The following is a 24,238-nucleotide window of genomic DNA, read 5'->3' as shown; positions in this document are numbered from 1 at the left end:
CAAGATGACCTTCGCTGCCGTCGCTGGTCTAGCTGTCATGGCCTCAGTGTGGGGAAGCTGGCTGTAACACACCTGATGAAACGTCACCCTGCACACCAGCAAAAAACCTCTGATTAAGATGAAAATGCACAATAGCTATCCTAATCCTAAATGCATTGTCAAGCAGGGTCTTTATCAAAAGCACTGTCCAACATAAACTCCTTGGATCATTTATGAGCTTTCAGTAGACCTATATCTACTTATATGCTCATACTATAACACTCTATACTTTTTATAACTCAGGTCTGTGGTTCATATTTTTCATGTCAGGGTTTCAATTTTTTAAGAAGTTATGTAAGCCACATTCATATCATGGAAGTCGTTCAATGGGATGTTTCAGGTTTGGCTGATTCTGTACTTTATCATAATTGGTTAGCAACTGGATAATAAAGTGATTTATTTTCATCTTTGGCATCAAATGTAATTATATGAACAGTATCTATACTCTTTTTGTCACATTGTTAATTTTGATACAATCCAAAGCGTACACATTCACATCATGGAAGTCGAACAATGGGATGTTTCAGGGAAACGTTGAGTTCGTAAACCTTTCATGGTGTTTGTTTTTTTTAAAATGTGAGTTTATTTATCCTTTTTATCTAATGTATTTCTCTCTGGACAAAATGTTAAAATAAAGAAAATCCTCAACAACAAAAAAACTGTCTGTAGTCTCACTTTTTCTGTTTCTAAGATAAGATATTCCTTTATTAGTCCCATAATGGGGGAAATTAATGGTACAGCAAAAAATAGAAAGAGCATCAATAAAAAGAATAAAGAACAATGAATAATAAGTAAATACAGAAGCAATAAAAACAATAGAATAAAAAAAATTAAAGTAAGAAAATGTAACATTATGTACAAAAGTAATATTGATGTTCTCAGTGTTCTTAATAATAATAACTTTATTGATATAGCAGCTTTTTTAATACATAAAATGCAGCTTAAAGGGCTTTACATTTGAAGCAATAAAACAAGAGCAAACAAGTAGGGAGAACGGGGTTGGTTGTCACATTCATCAGATCTCGGTCCCTAGAGGGCGCCATTAAAAAGTGTTGGTACTGAAAGTTTCTGAATTTGGGTGAGGTGTTACTTCCAAGGTTGTGATGAGAGGATGTTTAGTGTTTTTCATGTGAAAATGTAAATATCCAGCTCTTTGGTGTTTCTCTTTTAGGCTTTTAGACAATGAGTTTATAATAAAACAATCAGTACCATTAAAAAGTGTGAAGAGAGAGCGATAGTTTAACTATGTTACAACATGTGTTAACTTTGCTGATATCAAAAAATCCCAGTTGGGGACGTTTTTCACATGTTGGATTATATGGTGTGATATATCTAGTCTTTGCTTTCTTTTTAGAAAGCAGGACTTTTGTCAGGAAGACAAACGAGAGCAAGACTCCTCCAGATGTGATATTCAGAGCAGAGAGGTTAAACTGCACGATCCAAGCCAGCATGTCCATGTGGGCCCCATAATGATTAAATCTGGGCTGCAACATGGGTCCCACGTGGGTTTGTCCACAGTTTCCATGGTGGCCCCGCCTGTGTTGCCCATGTGGGCTTCAAGTGAGTCCTGACTGGTTTTCAGGTGCGGCCCAACTGGGTGAGTTACACAAGTTGGGCCTATGTTTCTCAAACAATATGAGGCCCCTACAATTCGTCCTGTTTATGCCCACTTAGCCCACTTAGCCCACTTACATCTCTTATGGGGCTCATACAGTCAGCCCACATGGCAAAATCTGCCCAGTTTAAGCCCATGCCCACTCAGTACCCATGTAGCCCGCATTGAACCCATGTGGGGCCCACATGGAAAATGCTTGGATATTGTTAAGGATACAAAATGCACTTATAGGGATGATTTTTCCTTTTTATGTTCTCTTGATGTAGGAAATGTGTTAGGTTGTTGTATTTAAATGAAACTAACCATTTTAAAGTCATTTTTATGGCTGCCTACATTTTTAATTTCCCCCCCCCATTAAAATAACACAGGGACATCCAACCCCATATCGTGTGACTACCGACCCCACGATGGGGACGGTTTGGGGACGTAGTTGACGGTCCATATCTTTGATTAGTATCAGCCTAAAAAGGGTAACCTAACCCTAACCCTACCTGACATATTAAGCTTTCATTACCCATTAAAAGGGAATCTACTCAGGATAAGGTTCACGAGGAATAACCCTTCTCCTCTACACAAGCAATAAAAACAATGGAAGTTCAAAAAATATAGTAAAAAGAAGTAACATTAAGTACAAAAGTAATATCGGTGTTCTCAGTAGTTTAATAACATCTTGATCTGTGAGAAATCTCTATCATGAATTTGATTGTGTTTAATAATTACACTTCATGTTACAGGAATGTGTCGCCCCACACAAAGCTTATCACACGCCTGCTGTTGACGTGTGTTTGCAGAGTGTTATTGATTTAACGCCTTCGTGTATAAAATGTGTCGAACGTGAGTCACGGTTTCTCAAAAACTAATCCCACAGCTATCCGAAAACAGTCAGATCTTAAATAATTAAGGAGGCCGAGCATCACTGATCTGTGGTATTTTCACACGTCTGCACGTCTAAAATCGACACGATGAACAAGTTCCTGTGGAGCTGTGCAGCACTGATGACTGTGTTTGTTGCAGGTAGGAGGTTTTTTTATTTATTTTTTTACTGTGTTTGGTGGATAAAAAAGTGTAATGTTGTGGGACAGAGTAAAGATAGAGGGTTTTTGTATATCAACAGGGTATCCAACTATGAGAAAAAGGATATATGCAGAAAATATTTTTCAATTCAATGTAGGACTGCTGTGATTGAGTCGAGTTTATTTCAAACGTTGGCTCCAAATGAGTGAATATGTGACTTTAAATCAAGCTAAATGAAATGATACACCTTTTCTTTTTTAGGTAAAATCACATCTACACTGCATTTAATTGCTGTTTTGATGATACTGACTTCACTTCCTCAACATATATGTGTAAAAACAATGATCATAATGCCAAAATCAACCACTTTTTCTTCTTCTGACCTCATTTAAACCCAATAACAAGACAAGTATTGAAGTAGTAACCCACTTACAAATTAATAAAGGTGTCAAAATATGCACATCATTAAGAAATATTTCATGTTTTATGTGTTATATTGGCTTTGTATGAACAAATACAGTATATATATTCCGTTGGTTGGTCAAAAAGTCATCCACAGACATACAGTAAAAACATACAGTAGTGGCTTAAAGTTTTATGGGAGTCTCCAGAGAGCTCTAACTCTCTGCTGAACTCTGAAACTCCAATAATAGCAATCCAAATCAACTAATTTGGGATTTGGAAGAGTTAGAGCTGCATAAAAAAAGTACAGTCTCTGTGATCCCAAACAGACCTAATTCATCATTTTCTATCATCAAAATTATGTTCGTAAGAAATTCTCATAAGATTATGAAAATCCATTTAGTGTTAAGCTGATAAAATTATGTTAAGTATGTTTTTTCGAGCTCCAGGAGCTCAAACTAAACGTTAAGGTTAAAGGTGCAGTTCCCTCAAACTAAAACACACTGTGAACTGTATTTTATAGATTTATTTGGTAGAAAGTAGTATTAAGTTAGTAAAACTTGTTTGAATAGTGCTTTTCAGAGACATTAGTCACAGAGTGCTTCATAAGATCATGATGCAACCTACAAAAATGAAATGAATCATAACAGATGAGGTGGCCTCCCAAAGTCACTTCATTAAAAAAGTGCTAAACAAAAAAAACACAATAAAAAAATATAATGTGTTGATGGAAAAACTCAAAGTGAAGTGGATTTTTCAGACATTATGACATTGTTTCTGGCGAGAGATTTTACTGTTCATCATTTAAATGTAACTTTTTACTGTTTATAGCACCACAAGCCAAAATACATTCACCTCTAATGTTCTGGGTGGAGGCAGAAACCTTCACATAAAATCTGCTTCACAATATAACACAAAGAAATAGGTGCGGCGTCCACTACAGCAGCTTCAAAGTCATGCATCCTGTATTCAATTGTGTTTTTTAGATAATGTATTCACTGGCATTGTTCACCTTGAGAGGTTACGAAAAACAAACTCTAAGGCGTGTACTGTACTCTGTGATTAGAGCAGGCACATGTTTGATAAAGTGTGACTAAATGGGTTTCCTCCTTCCTCCTTTCCCACAGTCGAGTCACTCACCTGTTACACCTGCAAAGTGGGGATCCTCGGTCACTGCCTCTTCGACAAGACTATAAACTGCACAGCTGGTGAAAACAGATGCTTCAGCGCAGTTGCAAGTGAGCATTAACACCTGAATGACTTCTGCAGAATCACAAAAACATCCAATAACTAAATAACAACTTCGGTTTTAAGACGATGTGTATCAGTCATCCTCTTTTGATATCACAGAGACCTAAAAACAACAAAACAAACATTTATTTTATTCTCTTTTCACATTTTGTATTCGCTGAATTTGCAAATAAGGTATGCAGTGTCACAAAAACAGCCTTAAGTATAAAGGAATTTAAATTATTTTGGTTTTTAATGAAGACTTTCTCATACCCTAATTAAATATACATGTCTCTCCTTTGCTTCCTCCAGAGTTTTCTGCTGATTTCTTGGATATCCACGACAAAGGCTGCACAAGCGCTGCCCTCTGCAAAAATGAGACAGGCTCTATCCTGAATGTAAACTACGACGTCACCAGGAGATGCTGCAGCACCAGCCTGTGTAACAAGGCCTCTTCTGTCCAGCTGCCACTGTCTGCCGCTCTGGTTGCTGCTCTGGTGGCACTTTTGAGCCTTTAAAGAAATGGAATAGTTATTATTTAGGAGGATGTTATCATTTAAGAATGATCCTTTAATGAGCTTTAAATAACATTTATAGTCTGTCAGTATCCCTGTGATATATAATGGAGGGATACTTGCTGCGTGTGACTTGTGAAACGTGTGATTGTATGCACTGTATACGCTTTTCTATGTCAATTTCATACATTTAAACACCTCATCGATGTCCAATTTATTTCAAAACCCTTTCAGACATGCATAATAACACTGTGTTGCGAGTAAAAAACCCTTTAGGGTGAGTTTAGATTGATTCAGTGCTGATTTTAAGTCCTCTGTAAACCCTGATACTGATTATTGAAGCAATAAATTATTTACATTTGTGTAGCTTTGTTGTTTTGTTTTTTTACATAACCTACTATCCCATACAGAAAAATGATATATGAACCTACACTCTACACTTTATTTGGTACACCTGTTCAACTGCTCATTAACACACACAATCTCAGGATACTTTAAAAAAATATATAGAATCTAAAAATGTGGCATTTTCTGGGCTTGATTTCTAAAAAATACTACGTTAATTGTTTTTAGAATAAAGCAAACAACACACTTGATACGTTTCTTGTTATAGACCATTACTACTAGGCTACTACTACTATTAGAGGCAGAAAGTGATGTTTTGTGATGAGGTTTTAATATTTTAAATAAACGTATCTGAATTAAAGGAGATGAAATAATAGTCTAATTGAAATGTGCCTTCTGGCTGTGAGCTGACATTAATAAAACATTTAAATCAAACTGAACTGACTGGAGCTGTAAAAGACATTCATTCATTCATTTTCAAACATGATTAAACTTGACTGAACTTATAATCACCACATTTTCACATTATACAATCTGTTCACCAAATTGTGAATTAAAGTACTTTAATATTAACTGGTCACCTTAGAGTTTCTCTAAGTCAAAGATTTAAGTAAAGTCAGTTAAATCTGGTGAGTCAGATAACTTTACCGACCTTTAAATCATTTGTAAACACATATTTTTAAATATTTTCTTATTAGTTTAAAGATAAACAAATCACTTTATTTAGAAATAAAAGAGGAGGAGTTTCATTATTCACGGTACAGTAACTATCATATTTTATCAGAACTTACACTAGTTTGTGTTTTTTAAGCTCTTGACTTTAAAAGTATTTGAAATAAAAAACTAAAAAACTAAAAAACTAAAAACCGTGCTGCCAGTGCTTAGCGACGGTTGCTATGATACAGTTGGAGTCAGATTCTAGAACTGAGATAGCTGCATTTCTTAAAATGCAGATCTTAAGACATCATCAACCAACTCACCATAATTACAACAAAAATGTTTGATAAGATCACGGATCTCATAGCGTACAACGCCTACCCTGTGATCCTCACCTTTGTGGAAAGGTTGACTGTGAAACAGTGGACGTTTTTGAAATTGGGTAATCCTGATGATACCACAACGATCCATATGGCAGAGCTCATATTGGGGTTCGTCACAACCGTTTCAGATGCAGTAGTGGCTAAACAGAGCGAACGCGTGGTCGTCTCTGAGGAAAACCTCCACGCCACTCTGGGCAACATCGCCCATCGGGCTTTCTCTGAGGCTCTGGAAGTTCGATATGAGGTCTGCAACTCAAAGGTGTTGACAAACCTGATTTTAAAAGAGGTAGCAGACAGTGTGAACTTGGCCCTCTCCGCTAACACTGAGGAGGAGCCACTTACGATCGGGCATGTCGTCCCCCCACACAAGCTGAGTATCATGGTTCATCATGCATTCAAAATGCTGAAAGAATACATCAGAAGGGAAGGAAGTATTAACCTACTTCTACCACGCATACCAAGATCAATCTGTACCTCTGACGAAGAGTCGGACTCAAAGGATGAGGGTGAGGATGTGGAGGACAGTGAGCCACCAGTGGAAACTCAGAGAGAAAACCGTCCAAAGAAAGTCAAACCACGAGACCGCTTGGTGACCGAAACCAGTAAAGCTATCGAGAAGATGATCACGGAAAAAGTTATTAAAATCACAGAATCTCTATTGGATGAATTAAAGGAGATTGAATATGAACTCCGGTTGTCTGAAGCCTCGGTCGGGATCAAGCCTCTAGTGGACCACATAACTCGTGTGCTCATCCAAGTGGCGAAGACTTCAAAACGTTCACACTCTGTAAGACCCAAAAGACAGAAGGAGCAAAAGCTGTTTGAAAAAGGTGTGAATAGCAGGCTTGAGTCTTTTTTTGGAAACCTATTTGCTAAAACACTGATTCAGCGCTTACTGATACAGCTGAAGGACAAATACTGCAGCTACTCCAAAAGGCCTTTAATACAAGAAATCCTGGATGAGTATGTCCGTATGGGTGCAGATGAGCTTGTGTTTGAGAGCTTGGAGACTATTGCCAGCGGGAAAACTCTGGAGTTCACAAAACAACTAACTGACCTCCTGTACACGCGCTTCAAAGACGGGACGTCTGAGATAGCAAGCAGGCTTATTCCCCAGGACTACGTTGACTTGCACTCTGATATAGTCCAGAGGGTGAGGTATTTTTTCCTCCTGATAAACTGGTGGTGTAAGATGGAGGCGGTCAGAATCAGTGACAGGATGGTGCTCACTCTCATGAATAGTGAGTTATTGTCACCAAGGCAGCAACCAGAGGGGTCCAGAAGGGGTCCACAGAGGGGCGCAGTGGAGGGTGCAGCCGCGTGTGAAGAGCAACAACCTGAATATGCACAGAATAACACCCTGAAGACGAAGAAAATGTTTGTAAGAGTGCTCGTTGTGAACCTGCTGTCTCTAATCGAGAAGAACTCAAAGGGACAAAGCTTTGACGACAAAGATGCCGTTATTAAGCGCATCTTTGAGAAGACGTGGGCTGAGGTCGAGGCCGTGGACTTTGACGCAAACCCAGAAACGTTTAACAACCTCGACAAGGCCGTTTTTAAGGATCTGTGTAAGGACTGGGGCAATGCGCAGGCGGTGATGACTTCACTTTCACAGAGAGATCGAGCACTTGAAAGACAAATAGCTACTTCTTTCAAAGCTCACTTGACACCAAAAGAGCGCAGCGCCATGGACCGTTTGTTCTCAGCTGTGGGGAACGCTGTGCCCAATCCCCTCAGACGGAGAAATCCTGTCAACCAAACAACCAACTAGAAATGAAGCTCAAAGTGCTCTACAATTTGTAAAAATAAAAATAAAAATAAAAATTCACTAGAAGATGAGGGTTCGAGTCCCGATCTTGAGTCTTAATTTCTGTGAAGTTCACCGTGGTGGCTGGGTTTACTTCAGGTTTCCTCTGACAATAATGTTCCTTTAAATCTTCTGGTTTTTACCTTTTGATAAAATACACAACATTTCTGACCAAAAGTTAGATGAAACAATTGATACTACACTCCCACATTTAGCAGAGGGGAAAAAGCTAGCCTAGCTGCTCTTAAATGCAAAAAAAATAGCACACAAGCACCTCTTAAGTTAAATTATTAAAGTGCTTTATTCATGTACATCATTCTTCTTAAGCCTAACTCTCAGCAAGAAAGCAAATAAGTGTATTTTATTAAATGTTTAACTCTTCATGTAAGTCTTATAATGTTTAACTTTGTGATAGTTTTATATGTGTTGACTAAATATAAAGTAAGAGCCATGAGGTATTTAGATCAACGTCATCTCCTGTTTTTTTTCTTTTTTTCTTTTTTGGTAGGGGGCCGACTAAAAATAATGACTAAACTCAAAAACTATGATATACAGCAAGCTGATTAAATGCAATAAGGTTTTCATTGAGCTCACAGTTTCATCTCATTTATATTATTTCTTTCCATATATGTTTTAGTTGACATTGTTTTATCAGAAACTCTTTTCCCGAGGTCAAAAAAAAGAACTTCTGTGCTCATACGCTGTCGTAATCCAGCTCCGTACTGTAGAGAGAATAAAAGAGTTATTGGCTTCAACAAAGAATATTTGTTGAATTACTATCTTATTGACTCAAGGTTTGTTCTCTATTGTCGTTGAAAGCTCTTGAAAATGATTCTAATGTTGTATTTTCAATGAGTTCAAGGTTCAAGCACACAAACACGTTCAACTATGTGTACATGTCATCCATCATCTCTTTCTTCTTCTTCTATATTTTTAAATGACTTCTCCTTAAACAAACCTCCCTTTTTTTTTAGTCTTAACCCATTACCGTAGCATTTTAAAGTAAATATGAGCAGTTGACAAATCTAAATCAATGTCAACATCCTTCTTTTCTACCATATTCAGGGACTAATCCAAGCTCCAGCTGGCACACTTGTAGCATAACAGCAGATGAGAAAGCTCATTTGAAACCCGCCCAGACTGTTGGATCACTGAACGGCTCTTTGACGCGGTGTTATCTTATTATTTGAATTGATATTTTCTCGATAAAACAAACAAGATGAATAAGTTCTTGTGGATTTGTGCAGCACTGATGGGATTATTTGTTATGGGTAAGACCGCCACACATGAGACACTCAAATACTGCAGATAAAACACATAAAACATGAACCAATAAAACATATTCTGATGTGCAAAATGCAGATTAAAGTATGTTTTATCAGCTCATCCGACATTTCTGTACATTCACAGCTTAATCATGAAGTCTCAGTTTGCCGCCAGTTTCTGTATTTGTTACAAGTTTTAACCTAACTGTGTACGAAGCTGCTCAATCCTACCTTTTATAGCCACTTCTACACATCTTACATCAAATGAGATTTCCCAAAATGTCAATGACAACATTACACTGACTCCCTTCAACATTTGAGCTACTGTAAAATAGACAGATTGCATAGTTTTATTATTAATATTTGTGATTAAGAATTGCGTTATAAGTTTCTAATATTAGTCATTAGTCATATAGATGTACATTAAAGGGTGATAAAATATACTAAATGTGTCCCAAACTGTCCTGAAGTGATCCAGATTATGATCCAACACTCAAATAATTTGATGCACAAACAAATATAAACAGACAAACATGAGAGAGGATATACTTTTTATTTAATTTATTTTTAATCTCAAATTGTTGTTGAAGTTGTTAGTTTGCTCTTGGTATCTTATCTTTATATTATCAATATGACGATTGCTGTAATCTGACATTATCTGTAGCTATGTTGCTATCTAGCACCTGTTTCTTTAATTTGTTTTATTTGCATATCTACTACTAGAAACTGCGTTTTCTAAACAAAACTCTAACCATCAGTCACGTTTTGGTGTTTCCTATAACGGATATCATTCTGTCACAGTGTTAAATATGTTCAGGCTTGGCTGCCTAATTACTCTGTAATGGAAGTACTGAACTGTATCTGAAAGTTTGAGAATATTAGATACTCTTGTTGGGGGGAATATTTATTCTACCTGATCACACTGCATCCCCTCACCACTATTTTTGTACCTTTGTTTTTGTTGTTTATGTCCAAGAGTTTGGATTTGGATAAAACTGGATGCTTGCAGAGGCATCACTTTATCTAACTGCAAAAGAAATGAAGAAAGGAAACCAACTTTAAGCAGTAATATTGACAATAACATAATAATACAAGTATGTGTGGGATTAAAGTTCCTGTAACTTTCTCACAAATAAAAAAAACAGGTGTAACACTGGGATGAAAACACTGACTGAGTTTGATAATGATATTTCTGATCATGATGACAGCTTTGATGATTAGAAATGATACAGAAGATGATCTCAACACTGTGTAATGTTGGTTAAAGGCACAGTTTGAAGTTTGATCGCTGTATATGTGACCAATCCCATCTTTTAAAAATTACATCAATATGCTACTAAACTTGCAACAGCAATAGAAATGTAATGCTGGTTCCCTTATGTTTGCTTTCAACCTAATGAAAAAATGTTGCTAATTGGTATATTTGGCAAGTATCAACAAGAATAGTGTAATTAAGTTAAACTTTATTTATATAACACCTTTTTAAACACAGGTTACAAAGTGCTTTAAATTGACATCCATACACCAAAAAGAAAGATAACAAGAAATACATTAAAAAATAACATTTAGGAATACATACGACAACAAGTCACCACTCGAGCACACATACATGATGATATTATGTTATGGACTTTCTCTTTTGGTTTGTAGTTTGGCCCGTGGTTTTGGTTGGATGACCTCAGTGACCGCTGGATAGTGTAAGAGCCTTTTAAGTGATTAAAAGAGTCTTAAAATCGACCCTGAACTTCACTGGGAGCCAATGCAGTGAGGCTGAAATAGGATTCATGTGAGATCTACAGTCAGTTCTAGTTAATAGATCGATGAGACAACACATGTAATCCAGGCTGTGATTAGGTTTTTTCCAATGTAACATAATTGGGAAAACAATTAAGTAACATTTAAACATCATTTCCAGGCTTCATCTGATGCTTGTTTCTCCCTTGTACCGACTAATCTCTGCCAGGCACTTCATCCCTCTTTACAATCCTCTCCCTCGCTCTCCTAAATCCTTCTTCCACTCTGCACCGCAGGTGAGTCCCTGACCTGTAACACCTGCACAGTGGGGATTACAGGTAAATGCCTGTTCACCTCCACAGAGACCTGCGATAACTCTACGCCGCACTGCTACTGGGGAGAGCTCGGTGAGCGACACTTCATTAACTTTCTGCTGCTGTCATCTTTCATTCATTACATAACCTCCTTAGAAACTGTGTGAGCAGATGGGTGTGTGCGTGTGTGGTGAGTTAATAAGTGTGTGTTCTCATGTTGTAACTGCTATGTGACCCCGAAGAAGATGAAAAACCTGCTAACACACCTAAACGTAAATCTTAAAGCAGACATATATAATTAATGTCTGCTCTCCTTACACTGATGTAAGACTAATAAAAAAAGAACAATCAGGGTTGGGTTTTTTTTGCATATTTTAAACCATTTCTTATTTATTAGATATATTTAAAATTGTTATAACTCACCTTTTTCCACTTTATACCATATTAGGGAGAAAAATATAAATCTCTTGGGTTGACAGGCGTATGTGCAGCTGTTAGGTTTACCTCAGGAGGACGCTCATTACAGAGACACGTACGTGCTGATTTTCTAACAAAGGTATTCATGACTTCATCTGTTTGGATTTTAGAGATCCTCATCAGCACTTGAATGTACTAGTCAGCTGACCTACCACATGACAAACATGTAACTTTGATTACCTAACTTTGAGAGAGGAAAAAAGAAAAGAAAAACAACAATATTATACATTTTAAAAAGCCAAAATGTTCACTGTGATAGCAAGTTTCTAGTTTACTTCACCAGTGATGCTTTAGAAAATGAGTGTATGGTAACGTACAGTCTGATTTACAGTAAAGGGGATAACACATGTTAAGCAACAACATGGGCCTTTAACAACTTTAATAATTCAAATGTATATGTTTCGAGTCAAATAAGTAATTCAGTGCCACCTCTTAGCTTTAATAGACAAGACACAATAGGAAACAGCTACGACTCTGTCCAGACTTCAAAAATATGCCTACCAGCATCTCTAAACTTCACGGATTCATGTGTCATATCTAATTTGTTTAACCCTCCTGTTGTCCTCGAGTCAAGGAAGGAAGGGAGGAAGGGAGAAGGAAGGGAGGGAGGATGAAGGAAGGAAGGGTGGAAGGGAGGAAGGAAGGAAGGGTGGAAGGGAGGAAGAAGGAAGGAAAGGAGGGAGAAAGGAAGGAAGGAAGGAAGGAAGGAAGGAAGGAAGGAAGGAAGGAAGGAAGGAAGGAAGGAAGGAAGGAAGGAAGGAAGGAAGGAAGGAAGGAAGGAAAGGAGGGAGGAAGGAAAGAAAGAAGGAAGGAGGGAGGAAGAAAAGGAAGAAAGTAGTGAGGGAGGAAAGGAAGGAAGGAAGGAAGGAAGGAAGAAGGAAGGAAAGGAGGAAAGAAGGAAGGAAGGAAGGAAGGTAGGAGGGAGGAAGGGAGGAAGAAGGAAGGAAAGGAGGGTCGAAGGAAGGAAGGAAAGGAGGAAGGAAAGGAGGAAGGAAAGGAGGGAGGAAGAAAGGAAGGAAAGGAGGGAGGAAGGTAGGAGGGAGGAAGGAAGGTAGGAGGGAAAGGAGGGAGGAAGGTAGGAGGGAGGAAGGAAGGTAGGAGGGAGGGAGGAAAGAAAGAGAGAAGGAGGGAGGGAGAAAAGGAAGGAAGTAGTGAGGGAGGAAAGAAGGACAGAAGGAAGGGAGGAAGGGAAGGAAGGAAGGAAGGAAAGGAAAGGAGGACAGAAGGAAGGAACAGTCAAAAGAGACAGGGTCAATTTGACCCGGGAGAACGACACGAGGGTTAATATGTACACAAAAAATGTAAAAACAAGTTGTGGTTTTCATGATGAGATTTTTGGGATCTGTTTTTAGGTCAACAGCACAACTTGTCATTATTAAACAAATTAGATACATAACATGTCAATAATGAGCTTTAGAGAGCTGGTAGGTGGATTTTTTTTGCCTTTTGACACAGTAAGATCTTGTTTGTAGTCTTTAAGCCTCCGAGCTCAGGCTTCATATACTTAACCTACAGACGAGACTAGTATCAATGTCTTCTGTACTGTCTGTCTGTGGGCGTAAAAACATGAGATGACTCACTCACTGTAAACCAATATTGAGGGATCACTGACAATGTGGAAAATCATTAAGTGTTACTTCTAATAACTTATTTAGCCTGAACAACCAGGTTCAGAGACAGACACAGAGTGAAATGTCAAAGTACTTTTTGAATTTTCTACGTAAAAACAAAGTCTAACAGTCGGCTGCTGATCTTCTTTCCCTCCTTCAGTCTTCAACATCAGCAGTTTGGTGAGAGTGCAGCTTCGTGGCTGCCTGGACACGGCTCGCTGCAACCAAACAGAAACAGACTCCCTCCTGACCACCGGATACACCATCACCAGGACCTGCTGCAGCACCGACCGCTGTAACGGTGCCACATCTCTCCAGCTCCACCTCACTGCTGCTCTTGGCACTGCTTTAATGATTGTTTGGAGCACCTGGAGCCAATAAAACAAACAAACAAAGGATCCCATTTATGATCGGGTAGTGTTGTATTCTGCGAGTCCTGAACAAACAGAAACAGGTTTTTTGCTTTCAGTGCCAGACTTAAAGGACAGTTTCACAACTTTAAAGCAATAGTCAGGTGCCCACATAAACACTGAAACTGGTTGTTCTTGCTGTAATCATTCCTCCTGTTTATACTGACCTTTAGAAAATCCCTTCAACGTAAGTGATGGGGGACAAAATCCACAGTCCACAGTTTATCTGAAGCTAATATGAAGCTTCAGTCGTCCAAATGAATCAAATCAAGTAGATATCTTTCAACGTTAAAGTCTTTTTAGTGCCAAAATCTCTGTTTTTGTTAGTATACTTCCACCACAGCTCAACAAGGAAACACAATGAAGGAACTAAAAAGACAGATATCCACATGATGTGACCAACTCAGACTGTTGAAGCATCAGATAAACCTTTAAATGACTTTGTGGGCACACTGTAGTTTTCGTCTTCCATCACTTTACATTGAAAGCACATTTTAAAGGGGATCTTTTAACAGTCAGTATGAAAAGGAGGAATGATTACAGCGAGGAAAAACCTTTTTCACTGTTCATATGGACACCTGACTGTTGTTTTAAGACAGAGTTGAAAACCTATTTAACGTATTTTTTTTACTGAACATTATATACTGACTTATATACAGCATCAGTCAAAAGTTTGGACACATATTCCCAAAACACTTAAATGAGACCAATTATGCTCATTTCCAGCTCTGTATTTTTTATTCTGGGACTCCACTGGAGCAGCTTTGCATGATTCACAGTTCATTAAACTCCTTATTTATCTGGATCTTTATGCAGCCCCTCAGTTCAGCCTCTGTCTCTTAACAGGCAGTTTTAGCCACTTGACTCAACTCAAGTCTTGGCTTAACGTGACTATCTCCAGAACAATGGAACAAAATGCCTCAGTGTTAACGGAGCAGTGAACTCGTGCGCTGTGTGCGGAGCAGATAGCCTTATAATGAAATCTGTCACAAACGTTTGAAGTAGAGCCGTCAGAGCGGTCTGACTCTCGTGCTTCCTGTTCTCAGGGATTACTCCTACATATGTTTACCTCATTATTTGACTCTTTAGCCACATTTAATCTGTTACATTATATATATGACTGAAAATAAAGATTGACTGGTACTCTATATATACTGTGATTCTCCTGATGTCATAGCCTGCTTTTTTTTAAATTTGGGGTTTTATGACACAGTATGAAAGCATAACGTTATAACACATTTTGAAGTCCATGTCGGAGTCTGATGAACTTTGAAAAACTATCTTCTGCTACCGGAAAAGGAAACTTTTTACTCCATGAAACCTTTGAGTCTATGTGTATATATAATTTTAATTAAAAGCTTAAATGTAATGACTGAATGAGTTTTACTTCCCTCCAGGCTGTGAATGAGGGAGTTGTTGGGTTTTCCAGGTAATGGGTGAAAAGTGTTTACACTGCTGGTATGCAAAACCTGTTGAACCTCATTCTTGCACGTCACTTTTTCCTTTAGTCCCACCTGATGTCTGGTCATTGCTGTTTTTAAAAGCGTGCTTGACTGAGACAAGTATTCAGCCCTCCAAGTTGTGTTTAAAAAAAAAAGAAAGGTGTCCGTTAACCTCGTCACCCAGAGAAGGATGAATAACTTTTGGAAAGCAGTGATTGTCCTGAGTGCCTTCATCGCAGCAGGTAAGTTGAGAAAAATAAGTAGATAAGACTGAACCTTTAAATATAACTTCACCTATTGTTGTTGAATAAATGTATTTATTTAAAACTCTTAAAGATTATGGTTAAGTACATCTGTGTTACCACCAACGCTATAATTGGTGGACAAATATAGTATATAGTATAGTATAGTATAGTATAGTATAGTATAGTATAGTATAGTATAGTATAGTATAGTATAGTATAGTATAGTATAGTACGGTCCATACTTTGACTTGACTAACTGAGCATCCTGGAGTTGCCTAACTATATAAACTTCATCATAAAACAATGAACAGGACAATAGATGTTTTAGCAGGTCGAACAACAATCACTTTTTTGTTATTTGTAGTCAACGGCACATGCTCGAAAGCAGTCCGCCAACTATTTCCTGCCCTACAGAAACTCGGAGGGGCACATTCCCTCGCTTACAGAAGCACGTAGAACAGTCTGTTACAAAAATATTTATACACACATTCAATACATAATTGTATTTGTGTAACACTTTTCAAGCTTGAAATACAAACATAAAAATAAAAAGAGCATAAAAACAATCACAAATATGTAAGAAAAACAAGAAACAAGCTCAGAATTAAAAGACTGTATGAAAGAAATGTATTTAAAAGGTAAAACAAGGGAAACTATGGAAATAAACTTAAAATCAAGTGGTTGTGCAACAGCTTTATTAGGTAATTTAATAAAGACTAGTCTGTAAAATGTGTTTTAAGACAGGATTTAAGAGCAGAAACAGTGTCAGAGGATCTAATATTAACTAGGACACTGGTTTAAAGGCTGAGGTGCCAGTACAACAAAAAGCTCGATCAGCCTTTGATTTAAATCTGGACTCTGGAGCATCCGGCAGGCCCGACCCGGAAGATCTAAGAGGGCTTTTTGGACAGTAAGGAGCTAATTGATGTACTCTGATGTCTAACTATGTAAAAACCCTTTTAATCAAGAGTAGGATTTTAACCCTGTAAAGTCTGAACCATCAAATAATTGCCAGAAAAATCTAACTCTCTGAAACTGGAGTGTTTATTGGACCTTCTGACAAATAATTAAAAAATAATTGATTACATAACACTTTGCATATATAAGTCTTGTCTTGTATCATATTTGATACATCTGGAATTTAATTTAAATAAATAAAAACATATTGAATAAAACGTTTTTAGGCCCTTATAGGTCCTGGATGAAGCTCAAATCACCACATACTAAATGTTTTTTTGTTTTTTTAAAAATGTATTTCTCACATGTTTTTCTTACAAACAAACAATAAAATACAGAACATATCATGTTTAACCCCTTGAAGGTCCTGCATAGAGCTCATATCACCCACAACATGAAATACAATAAAATGACAATTGACAGATTTACAGATAAATGAGCTTTTATACCTTCTTCATCTAATAGACACATTTTCAACAGGAATTTACCATAAAATAAGCTTCAAAATATTTAGTAATTCAACATGGCATCAATCAAGAAACTATTCCTTTTCAAGTATCAGTAACTATTTGAATGTTTTTCTTACTTTAACTTTTTCAAAACTGGCAAAAATGTCCATTTCTTAAATTGTAGGTCAACTGATTGACAACGTCCATCTTGGTTTGTCTGTGCACTACATGTATCTGATAGTGTACATCAGGTTTTTACACTGATGATTTAAAGCTCTCTGAAACTCATGTATCAAATGTGATTCACTTGATGTTACAGGGTTAAGTGGAGTCTATAATAAAGTTGTAACCAGTGAAAAAATGGCTAAAACTGGGGTGAAGTGAAGTCAGACGTGTGAAGTTGAGCTACAGCTTGAGCACTGAGGCAGTTTAACAAGACGTTACAATACTCCAGGTGTGAGGAAATAGATAGCATTGCTCTGAGTTTGTAGAAATATGATATCACCAGTTTTTTTTTATGTGTTGTCCAAAGCTATAGCTGATCCTACCTGCTCATTATTCTTTGGACAAACTAAATACTCAGGAGTGAGACTCAGAACAAACAAACATAAAGATTAGCGGCTGCATTCATCATGATTAAGTCTCAGGTGGTTTTACTGGACTGCAGCTTAATGACATTCAGTCTGGTCCAAGTGCAGCACTAATTGCCACAGATCCAACAGGAGACTCCTGTTTATGTCGTAAGATATAATGATGAAGGGTATTTTTTTCAAATTAGGCATCTAAAGAGCCTCTTCATGGATTTGTTTGGATGCAAAAAACGTCATACAAGAGCAAAAGAACAATGGGATCTCACTTTAAAATGAAACACGTATTCATATATTTTCATAAAATATAAGAATGCATAAACAAATACATTTAACTACTAAAATTATTTGGGAAAAGCTGCGTTAAAAACACAAAAAATAGTGGCATCATTTTCTTTTTCTGGATCTAAATAGAAGTACGGTCATTTCAGTCTTTAGACTATTTAATCTAATTTATCTCATTTTTGGCTTATAAAGAAATACAGTGTGACAAATACATTGATTACAGTTTCCAGGTACTGTGATGATATGAATGAGATAATATTTGATAGTTTATGATCTGCATATGTAAAGAATTATGACTTTTCATGTATCAGTATATTTCAAATGAGTGTGAAATCATAGTCATTTCTTATCAATATCGAGATATTTGGCTCCAATAGCGAGATACGATGATTTGTCCATATCGTGCAGCCCTGAGTAAGACTGATTAAGAGTGATTCAGTTGAGGCAGTGTTACAGAGTGAAATATAATTTAAAATGTAGTAAGTAATATCAAATATAATATAAATGTAATATGTTTTTGTTTTCCTTTTGATCTAATTCCTTATTGTTATTTATTTATTTATTTTTATGTGCATTGTTTTTGGAAGAATTGTTGATAAGGACCAAAATAAATCACTACTATACTTCTAATGTTTGCAGTAGTCATACAACGCAGTAAACGTATTATTGGTATTAAAAATCATGTCAAATCAATCTATCACATTCATGCTTCAGTGGATAACACAGTAGCGTGACAAACTATAATCCTTGAGTATAATGAATAATAACCTTACAAAGGACGTTATTGTCATCTATTAGTGCGGAAGATATTTTTCAGATGTCAGTACCATTAATAATAATGACAGGGAAACAGTAGTTCCACATTATTAAAAACATAACTAGATGCTCACATGTACTTCCTGGTCCTCTTAAGCTCTCAAAACAATGTTGTTCAGTGAGTTACTTTAGATCTGAGCATCTTGTTGTTTTTCTTTCCTTTGCAGGGCAGTGCCTGACCTGCCGTCAGTGCCCACTCGGCATATTTGGGGCATGCCTGTTTGGATCGGATGTCACATGTAACAATGGAACTGAGAGCTGCTACAGTGGATCAGCACGTAAGGAAAACATCTTTAAAACACAGTGAAGATAAATAGAAATACAGATTTATTTTAAAGGTGCGGGTTGGGTTGAAATGTACCTTTAATATAGAGAGAGGTGTAATAAACATCATTAAATCTGATTAAGGGTATCATCAAACGTATCATTAAAATCATGACTGGCACAACTATAATGTTACTTTCTAATTAAAACCTGCTCACAATAAGCCTTATTGAGTTTTGGAGTTTACTCTTGACGTTGGAAACAACAGCTCACAAAAAAAAATTTCACCTCAAGGTCCATTTAGTAGCTGTTCCAAAGCTTTCGAATTTAGGGCATGGTCCTCATCTGCCCAATCGTCACTCAACTGTAGTGCAATGCTCAAACTTTCCAAGAAGGTTTGATGTAAATTACATGAAGTTTGAAGATCTACAGCTCCATCGTGTTGAGGTAAACTGCTCATGAAGACCGAGTGATACAGTCAAAAGCTCAAGAACAGCTACTAAATAGACCTTAAGGTGAGACTGAAGTGAAAACAAGGAAAACCAGCAAATCTGAAATGTTTTTTTTTTAAGTTTGACATTAATATGGACAGTAAAGTATTCCAGTGATATAGTGGAGACACATTTTTTATGCTTTTCAAGGGCCAAAAATCCTTAACTTTTCATTTATTTTATCTTTATTTAATCAGACAGTTTAATTTAGATCAAACTCTTTTTTTCCGATAAAAGACATCAGATAATAAAGCAACATGAACACAAGAGGAACTGAACCTATGCCAGTTTCTCTTTTTATGGCTATTGCTTTCCTCCATAGTTTAGTAAGAGTGAACGGCAAATAGAAAGAAGGGAATCAAAAACTCAGACGATATCAGTCAACATCTCTGTCTGTGATTTTTACCTTACAGACTGAATCCTTCCACCTATAATAACCTTTATCCTCATCACTATGTCACAGAGAAACACTCCACTTCATCATTGGCCCTCACCCAACAACAACAATCACAAAAGCCTGAGACAACAAAGAACTCACACTTCGAGTGTTAGTTGAGCTATCGAAGGCATTTGACAAAGTCAACAATGTCATATTATTACAGAAAGTTTCATTTATTATTATTTTTTCACTACTCCGGGTCATAATTAGGCCCCTGTGGCAGCTGTCACTCAAATGTAACAGTTGGTAACAATGAACCCATGACTGGATCTCCCAAACGGGCAATCTGGGCAAGTGTCCAGGGGCCCTCAATGATGAGAGGAGAAAAATGTGCGCTTTAAAGAAAAAATGTGTCGGGCTCCACAGAAAAACTAGAGAAGGCTTGACTGATTCTCTTGATATTGATAATTATGGTCACCGGTCATCGGAAACTGTTGTATGTCCAGGTTTGTACTCGATGGTACCAATCTAGCCTTGGAAGAACCCCCTTAGGACCCTCTGAGAAAGATAAAGGTAAAGGGAGAGAGAGGAAAGGGATGGATGGGCAGGAAAAGGAGGAGAGGGTTCAGTTGGTTTAGATAAGAATGACCGAAGAGGTGTAGTCCTGCTCCCGAAACTTCGCTCGTTAACCTCAAATGACATTATGACCTTTTGTGTTGAGAGTTTGGATTTAAAATAAAAAGTAATGAGATAATGCTTCAACACTAACATTTGGAGATAAAAAAATGTCTGTCAATATTTCCGTGGTAACCTGATCCGACAAAATGGTGGATTAACTAACTTGGTACTGCACCAGTAGGGGTCGCCACTAGCAAAATAAACCTCCCAGAATCCATCATTCACTCACATCCTTTTCTGTTTTTCCAGAGTTCAATGCTACGGGGACGCTGAGCCTGGACACCCGCGGCTGCCTGGACTCAGACCTGTGTGGGAAGACGCTGACCGGCACCATCCTGGGCGCCGGCTACACCAGCAGTTTCCAGTGTTGCACCGTAAACCTGTGTAACGGATCCACATCGGTCCAGCTCTCCCTCACCGCGGCCCTCTGTGCTGCCCTGCTGTCATCTCTGTGGGGCCTCTGGGCGTAGTTTCACACCATGTCTCTCAGTTTCCATGACTCCCTCGAAGGGGGTTTTCACTGTGTGCACAACTACTATCAATCAATATACTCTTAACTCTGATTTGTCACCTTGTAATGAAGAAATCTGATCATTAAAAAGCATCATCACAACCTGTTTCTCACCTTGTGTCAACATTATAAAATAAAGAAGCTTTTAGCACATTGGGGACATTATTTAAGTATGTTTTTTTACTTTATTAAGTTACTTTTATCTAGCTGATATATTTAGATTTAGTTTATTTAAATTGGATTGAAAATGGCATTTTTTGCATTTTATCATCAGGGTTTTATTCCTTGTATCATGAAGGAAGCTTTGGACCGTATTCAGATCTTCATCTTAGTAAATAAAACACTTACAAGTCCCTAATTTCCCAATAAGAACAATGTATTATATGACAGTTTAGTTATCTGTGTAGGGTTTATAAACACATTGTCGTTGATATCTAGAGGGGGAAGAAAGAGTACTGAATAAATAAAATATGACAAATTAAAATAATTAAATCATTTTAGAGGATTTCTCAGGGAGGAAGTGTTGTAGGGACTCATGACCTCCGTGTTTCCAAACTCCTCTCTATATTCATGAAAGCATTTAGTTGTTGGTTTTTTATACAGTAGCCCAGAAGGAACAAACCAAACACTGATTCTAGAGAGGGACTTTCATGGTTTTCATGAGTTTCACGGCTATCATAGATGTTAAATATGATGACATGAAGTCTTTTCTGTGCTTTTGGAAGCTTATTAAATGCTTTGATTCTTTAAAAAAAATCATTTTCTGGATATAAATCAGTCAGAAAAGCTTTCACAAAACAAAACCTGCATGACGTCACAACATGATGATGTGTGCTTGAGCAAATAACTGAATCAAAATCAGCATCCAGACTAGAAAAGGAACATATTCCTCATGATGAAAATTTTAATTACACTTTATATTTTGTTATATTGTCCATTATAAAACAATTTTAGATAAATGCACTTCCTTAAAATGTCTGTAAGCATATAAAGGCGGTTTATATTTGTTGTGTTAAAGACTAAATCTGAGCCTCATATCCGCCTCGGTGAAGTTTTGTAGCTGTGATGTTGAAATAGCAGGACTGAGCTCATACTTTAGTTTTAGTTTGACACTGATTGACATGTATGGAGGTGTATTATCTTTGCTCTTTCGCTCTCATTTTGTTATTGTTCTTGTTTGTTATGATTGCAGCGTCTTGTGTGTAAAGACATGCAGGACGGGCAACTTTTAGTGACCTCACCTGCCTTACAACAAGTATGTTAAATAAATAGGTGACTCCAGTATCAAAATGTAGCACTAACTCAAGTTTCTCACAGATTGAGATTATGGAGTGTTATTTTGCTCCAAAAAAGGCATAAAATGTTCATTAAATGTCTCTACTGTAGCAGATACACAGTATAGGGGAGCTTTAGGATTAAGATATTTAACTATTTCTTAAACAAACAAACAAACAAGCTCAATCACACACACACACACACACACACACACACACACACACACACACACACACACACACATACACACACACACACATAAAACAGGTTAGACAGACATCATGCAGACAAAAATAAATCTAAAAGCAGTAAACTCACGATAGAGGCGAAAACAAACAAATCTAAACATGCAAAGTTTGTTTTTCTGTCACGAGTATCTGTGCCGTGACATATTTGGCTGTCAACACTTGCCAATAACATTCAACAATGCTGTATTGTTTCCTCCACAGACAACCTGATGATCTAATTACCCCTGTTTCATCACCCTACCTGCCAAAAACCAAAACAAGGACGCCCTCTGGTGTCACGATGCACTGAACCACAACAACAGACCGAAACACTGACAGTATGAAGCTGCTGCAAAGCTTTAATTATTTATTTAATTATATTATTAGCAGCTAAATATCAGGTTACTTTGGAAATGTAATAGATTACAGATTACTAGTTATTATTTTTAAAATGTAATAAGTAATGTAACTATTTCAAATACTTAATTAAAGTAATGTAACTTATTACATTTGATGACTTTTCTAATTTTCTAATGAATGTTTTCATCAGTTAGGGTAAGCGTTCCCTTTAAGCACCAAAATCTAAGTTCAGGTGTTTTTCATGGATACTGACATGATTTATAAGGGAGATCATTTCTTATAAAGCAACATTTATCTCTCATTTGAAAATGTATTCATTAGTTCATGTAGATTTTGGGATATAAATAAAGATATTTTATGAAAAAAGTCAAAAGTCTGGCATGGGCTTAACTGGTACTGTGACAGGTTTGACTGCATAAGCATACAGTATGGTATAAATTATCACCCAATTCCTTGTTAGACCTTTTTAGCGAACTTCATTCCAAGTTATCACCACAGGTTTTACACATATTTTTGGAAATTATGGTCAGTAGTCATTTTTCACCTAATTTTTGAGTTAACGCCTCTTGGGTCAAAACTGAGCTGAGAACAACAGGAGAGCTCAGTGAGATGTTAAGTGACAGCAGGTGATGATAACAGTGGGAAATAAAACCTGTAATTAAAAAACCCAGTCCTACAGTCTCTTACTGGGTTAAACTATCCTCAGATTGTCCCCAGAAAGGTGCTCAGGGACTCCTGGAGGTCCCTGGACCATAGCTTGGTGCTACGTGACAGAAAACAAAGCGCCTGAATAAAAACAGTGTTATGTGCTGACAATCAAACAAGACTCAAATTTGGATTGATTTTCCAGATTTTTTCTTCCAGTGCAGTTTGAGAGCAACAAACCAAGTAAAGCTCAGTATCGCCCTCATCTGGTCCTTTAACATACTGCAACAAAAACTGTACAGAAGTGCATTTAAATTTTACAAATTCTATATTTAGGCTGTTTTATATTTCCAAGAGTATCCAAGGATGATACTAAAGAAAGTGTGAGGCATAGGCACAACGTTCAATACATTGCAGCACACATAAAGAAGCTGTTTAGGCAGAAGGAATCAGAGTTTATAATTTGTAATAAAACCAGTGAAGTGTGAGTTTCCCTTAAAGTTTGCATGTCTGAAAATACTTCATTATCTTTTTTTAGCTGTTTGGAGAACTGTCACAATCACATCCTGCACAAACAAGAAGCTTTACTGATATTAACTTTCAGGCATGTTTGTATATTTCCTCATCTCAGTTATTTCAATATTTTGTTTAAAACCTATCGGACCAACCTGCTTTGTTACATTTTACAGGATGAAAATCAGATGTGTTCAAAAAAATCTGCATTGAAATGTGAAAATATTTTGTAAATCTACGTTCATAAAGTGACTTGAAATTTATTCAAAATTAATATTAGCAACAAGTTTCAAGTTT

At 37.1% G+C, this 24,238-nt stretch overlaps 2 protein-coding genes across 2 annotated transcripts in view; both read left to right on the top strand.

The window, feature by feature from the left end:
- clic1 (chloride intracellular channel 1) overlaps positions 1 to 24,238 on the top strand; it is a 99,589-nt gene that overhangs the window by 67,202 nt on the left and 8,149 nt on the right. The gene's annotated exons all lie outside the window — the stretch shown is intronic.
- Positions 9,227 to 13,788, top strand: lye (lymphocyte antigen-6, epidermis). The gene is made up of 3 exons (XM_062435389.1): positions 9,227 to 9,278; positions 11,303 to 11,413; positions 13,568 to 13,788. Exons 1-3 carry the CDS (start codon positions 9,227 to 9,229, stop codon positions 13,786 to 13,788), a joined length of 384 nt encoding a protein of 127 aa, XP_062291373.1.

The sequence above is a fragment of the Scomber scombrus genome, chromosome 16 (assembly GCF_963691925.1).
Source record: "Scomber scombrus chromosome 16, fScoSco1.1, whole genome shotgun sequence".
NCBI classification, from domain to species: domain Eukaryota; kingdom Metazoa; phylum Chordata; class Actinopteri; order Scombriformes; family Scombridae; genus Scomber; species Scomber scombrus.
The sequence above is the reverse complement of the archived record's forward strand: the minus strand, read 5'-3'. Positions and strand labels throughout refer to the sequence as shown.

What these genes read in the sequence shown, in the direction of transcription:
- lye (XM_062435389.1), top strand. Translation starts at nt 9,227, where the DNA reads ATGAATAAGTTCTTGTGGATTTGTGCAGCACTGATGGGATTATTTGTT. An exon ending in GATGGGATTATTTGTTATGG is followed by an intron (nt 9,279 to 11,302) that starts GTAAGACCGCCA and finishes TCTGCACCGCAG; the next exon opens with GTGAGTCCCTGACCTGTAAC. An exon ending in CTGCTACTGGGGAGAGCTCG is followed by an intron (nt 11,414 to 13,567) that starts GTGAGCGACACT and finishes TCCCTCCTTCAG; the next exon opens with TCTTCAACATCAGCAGTTTG.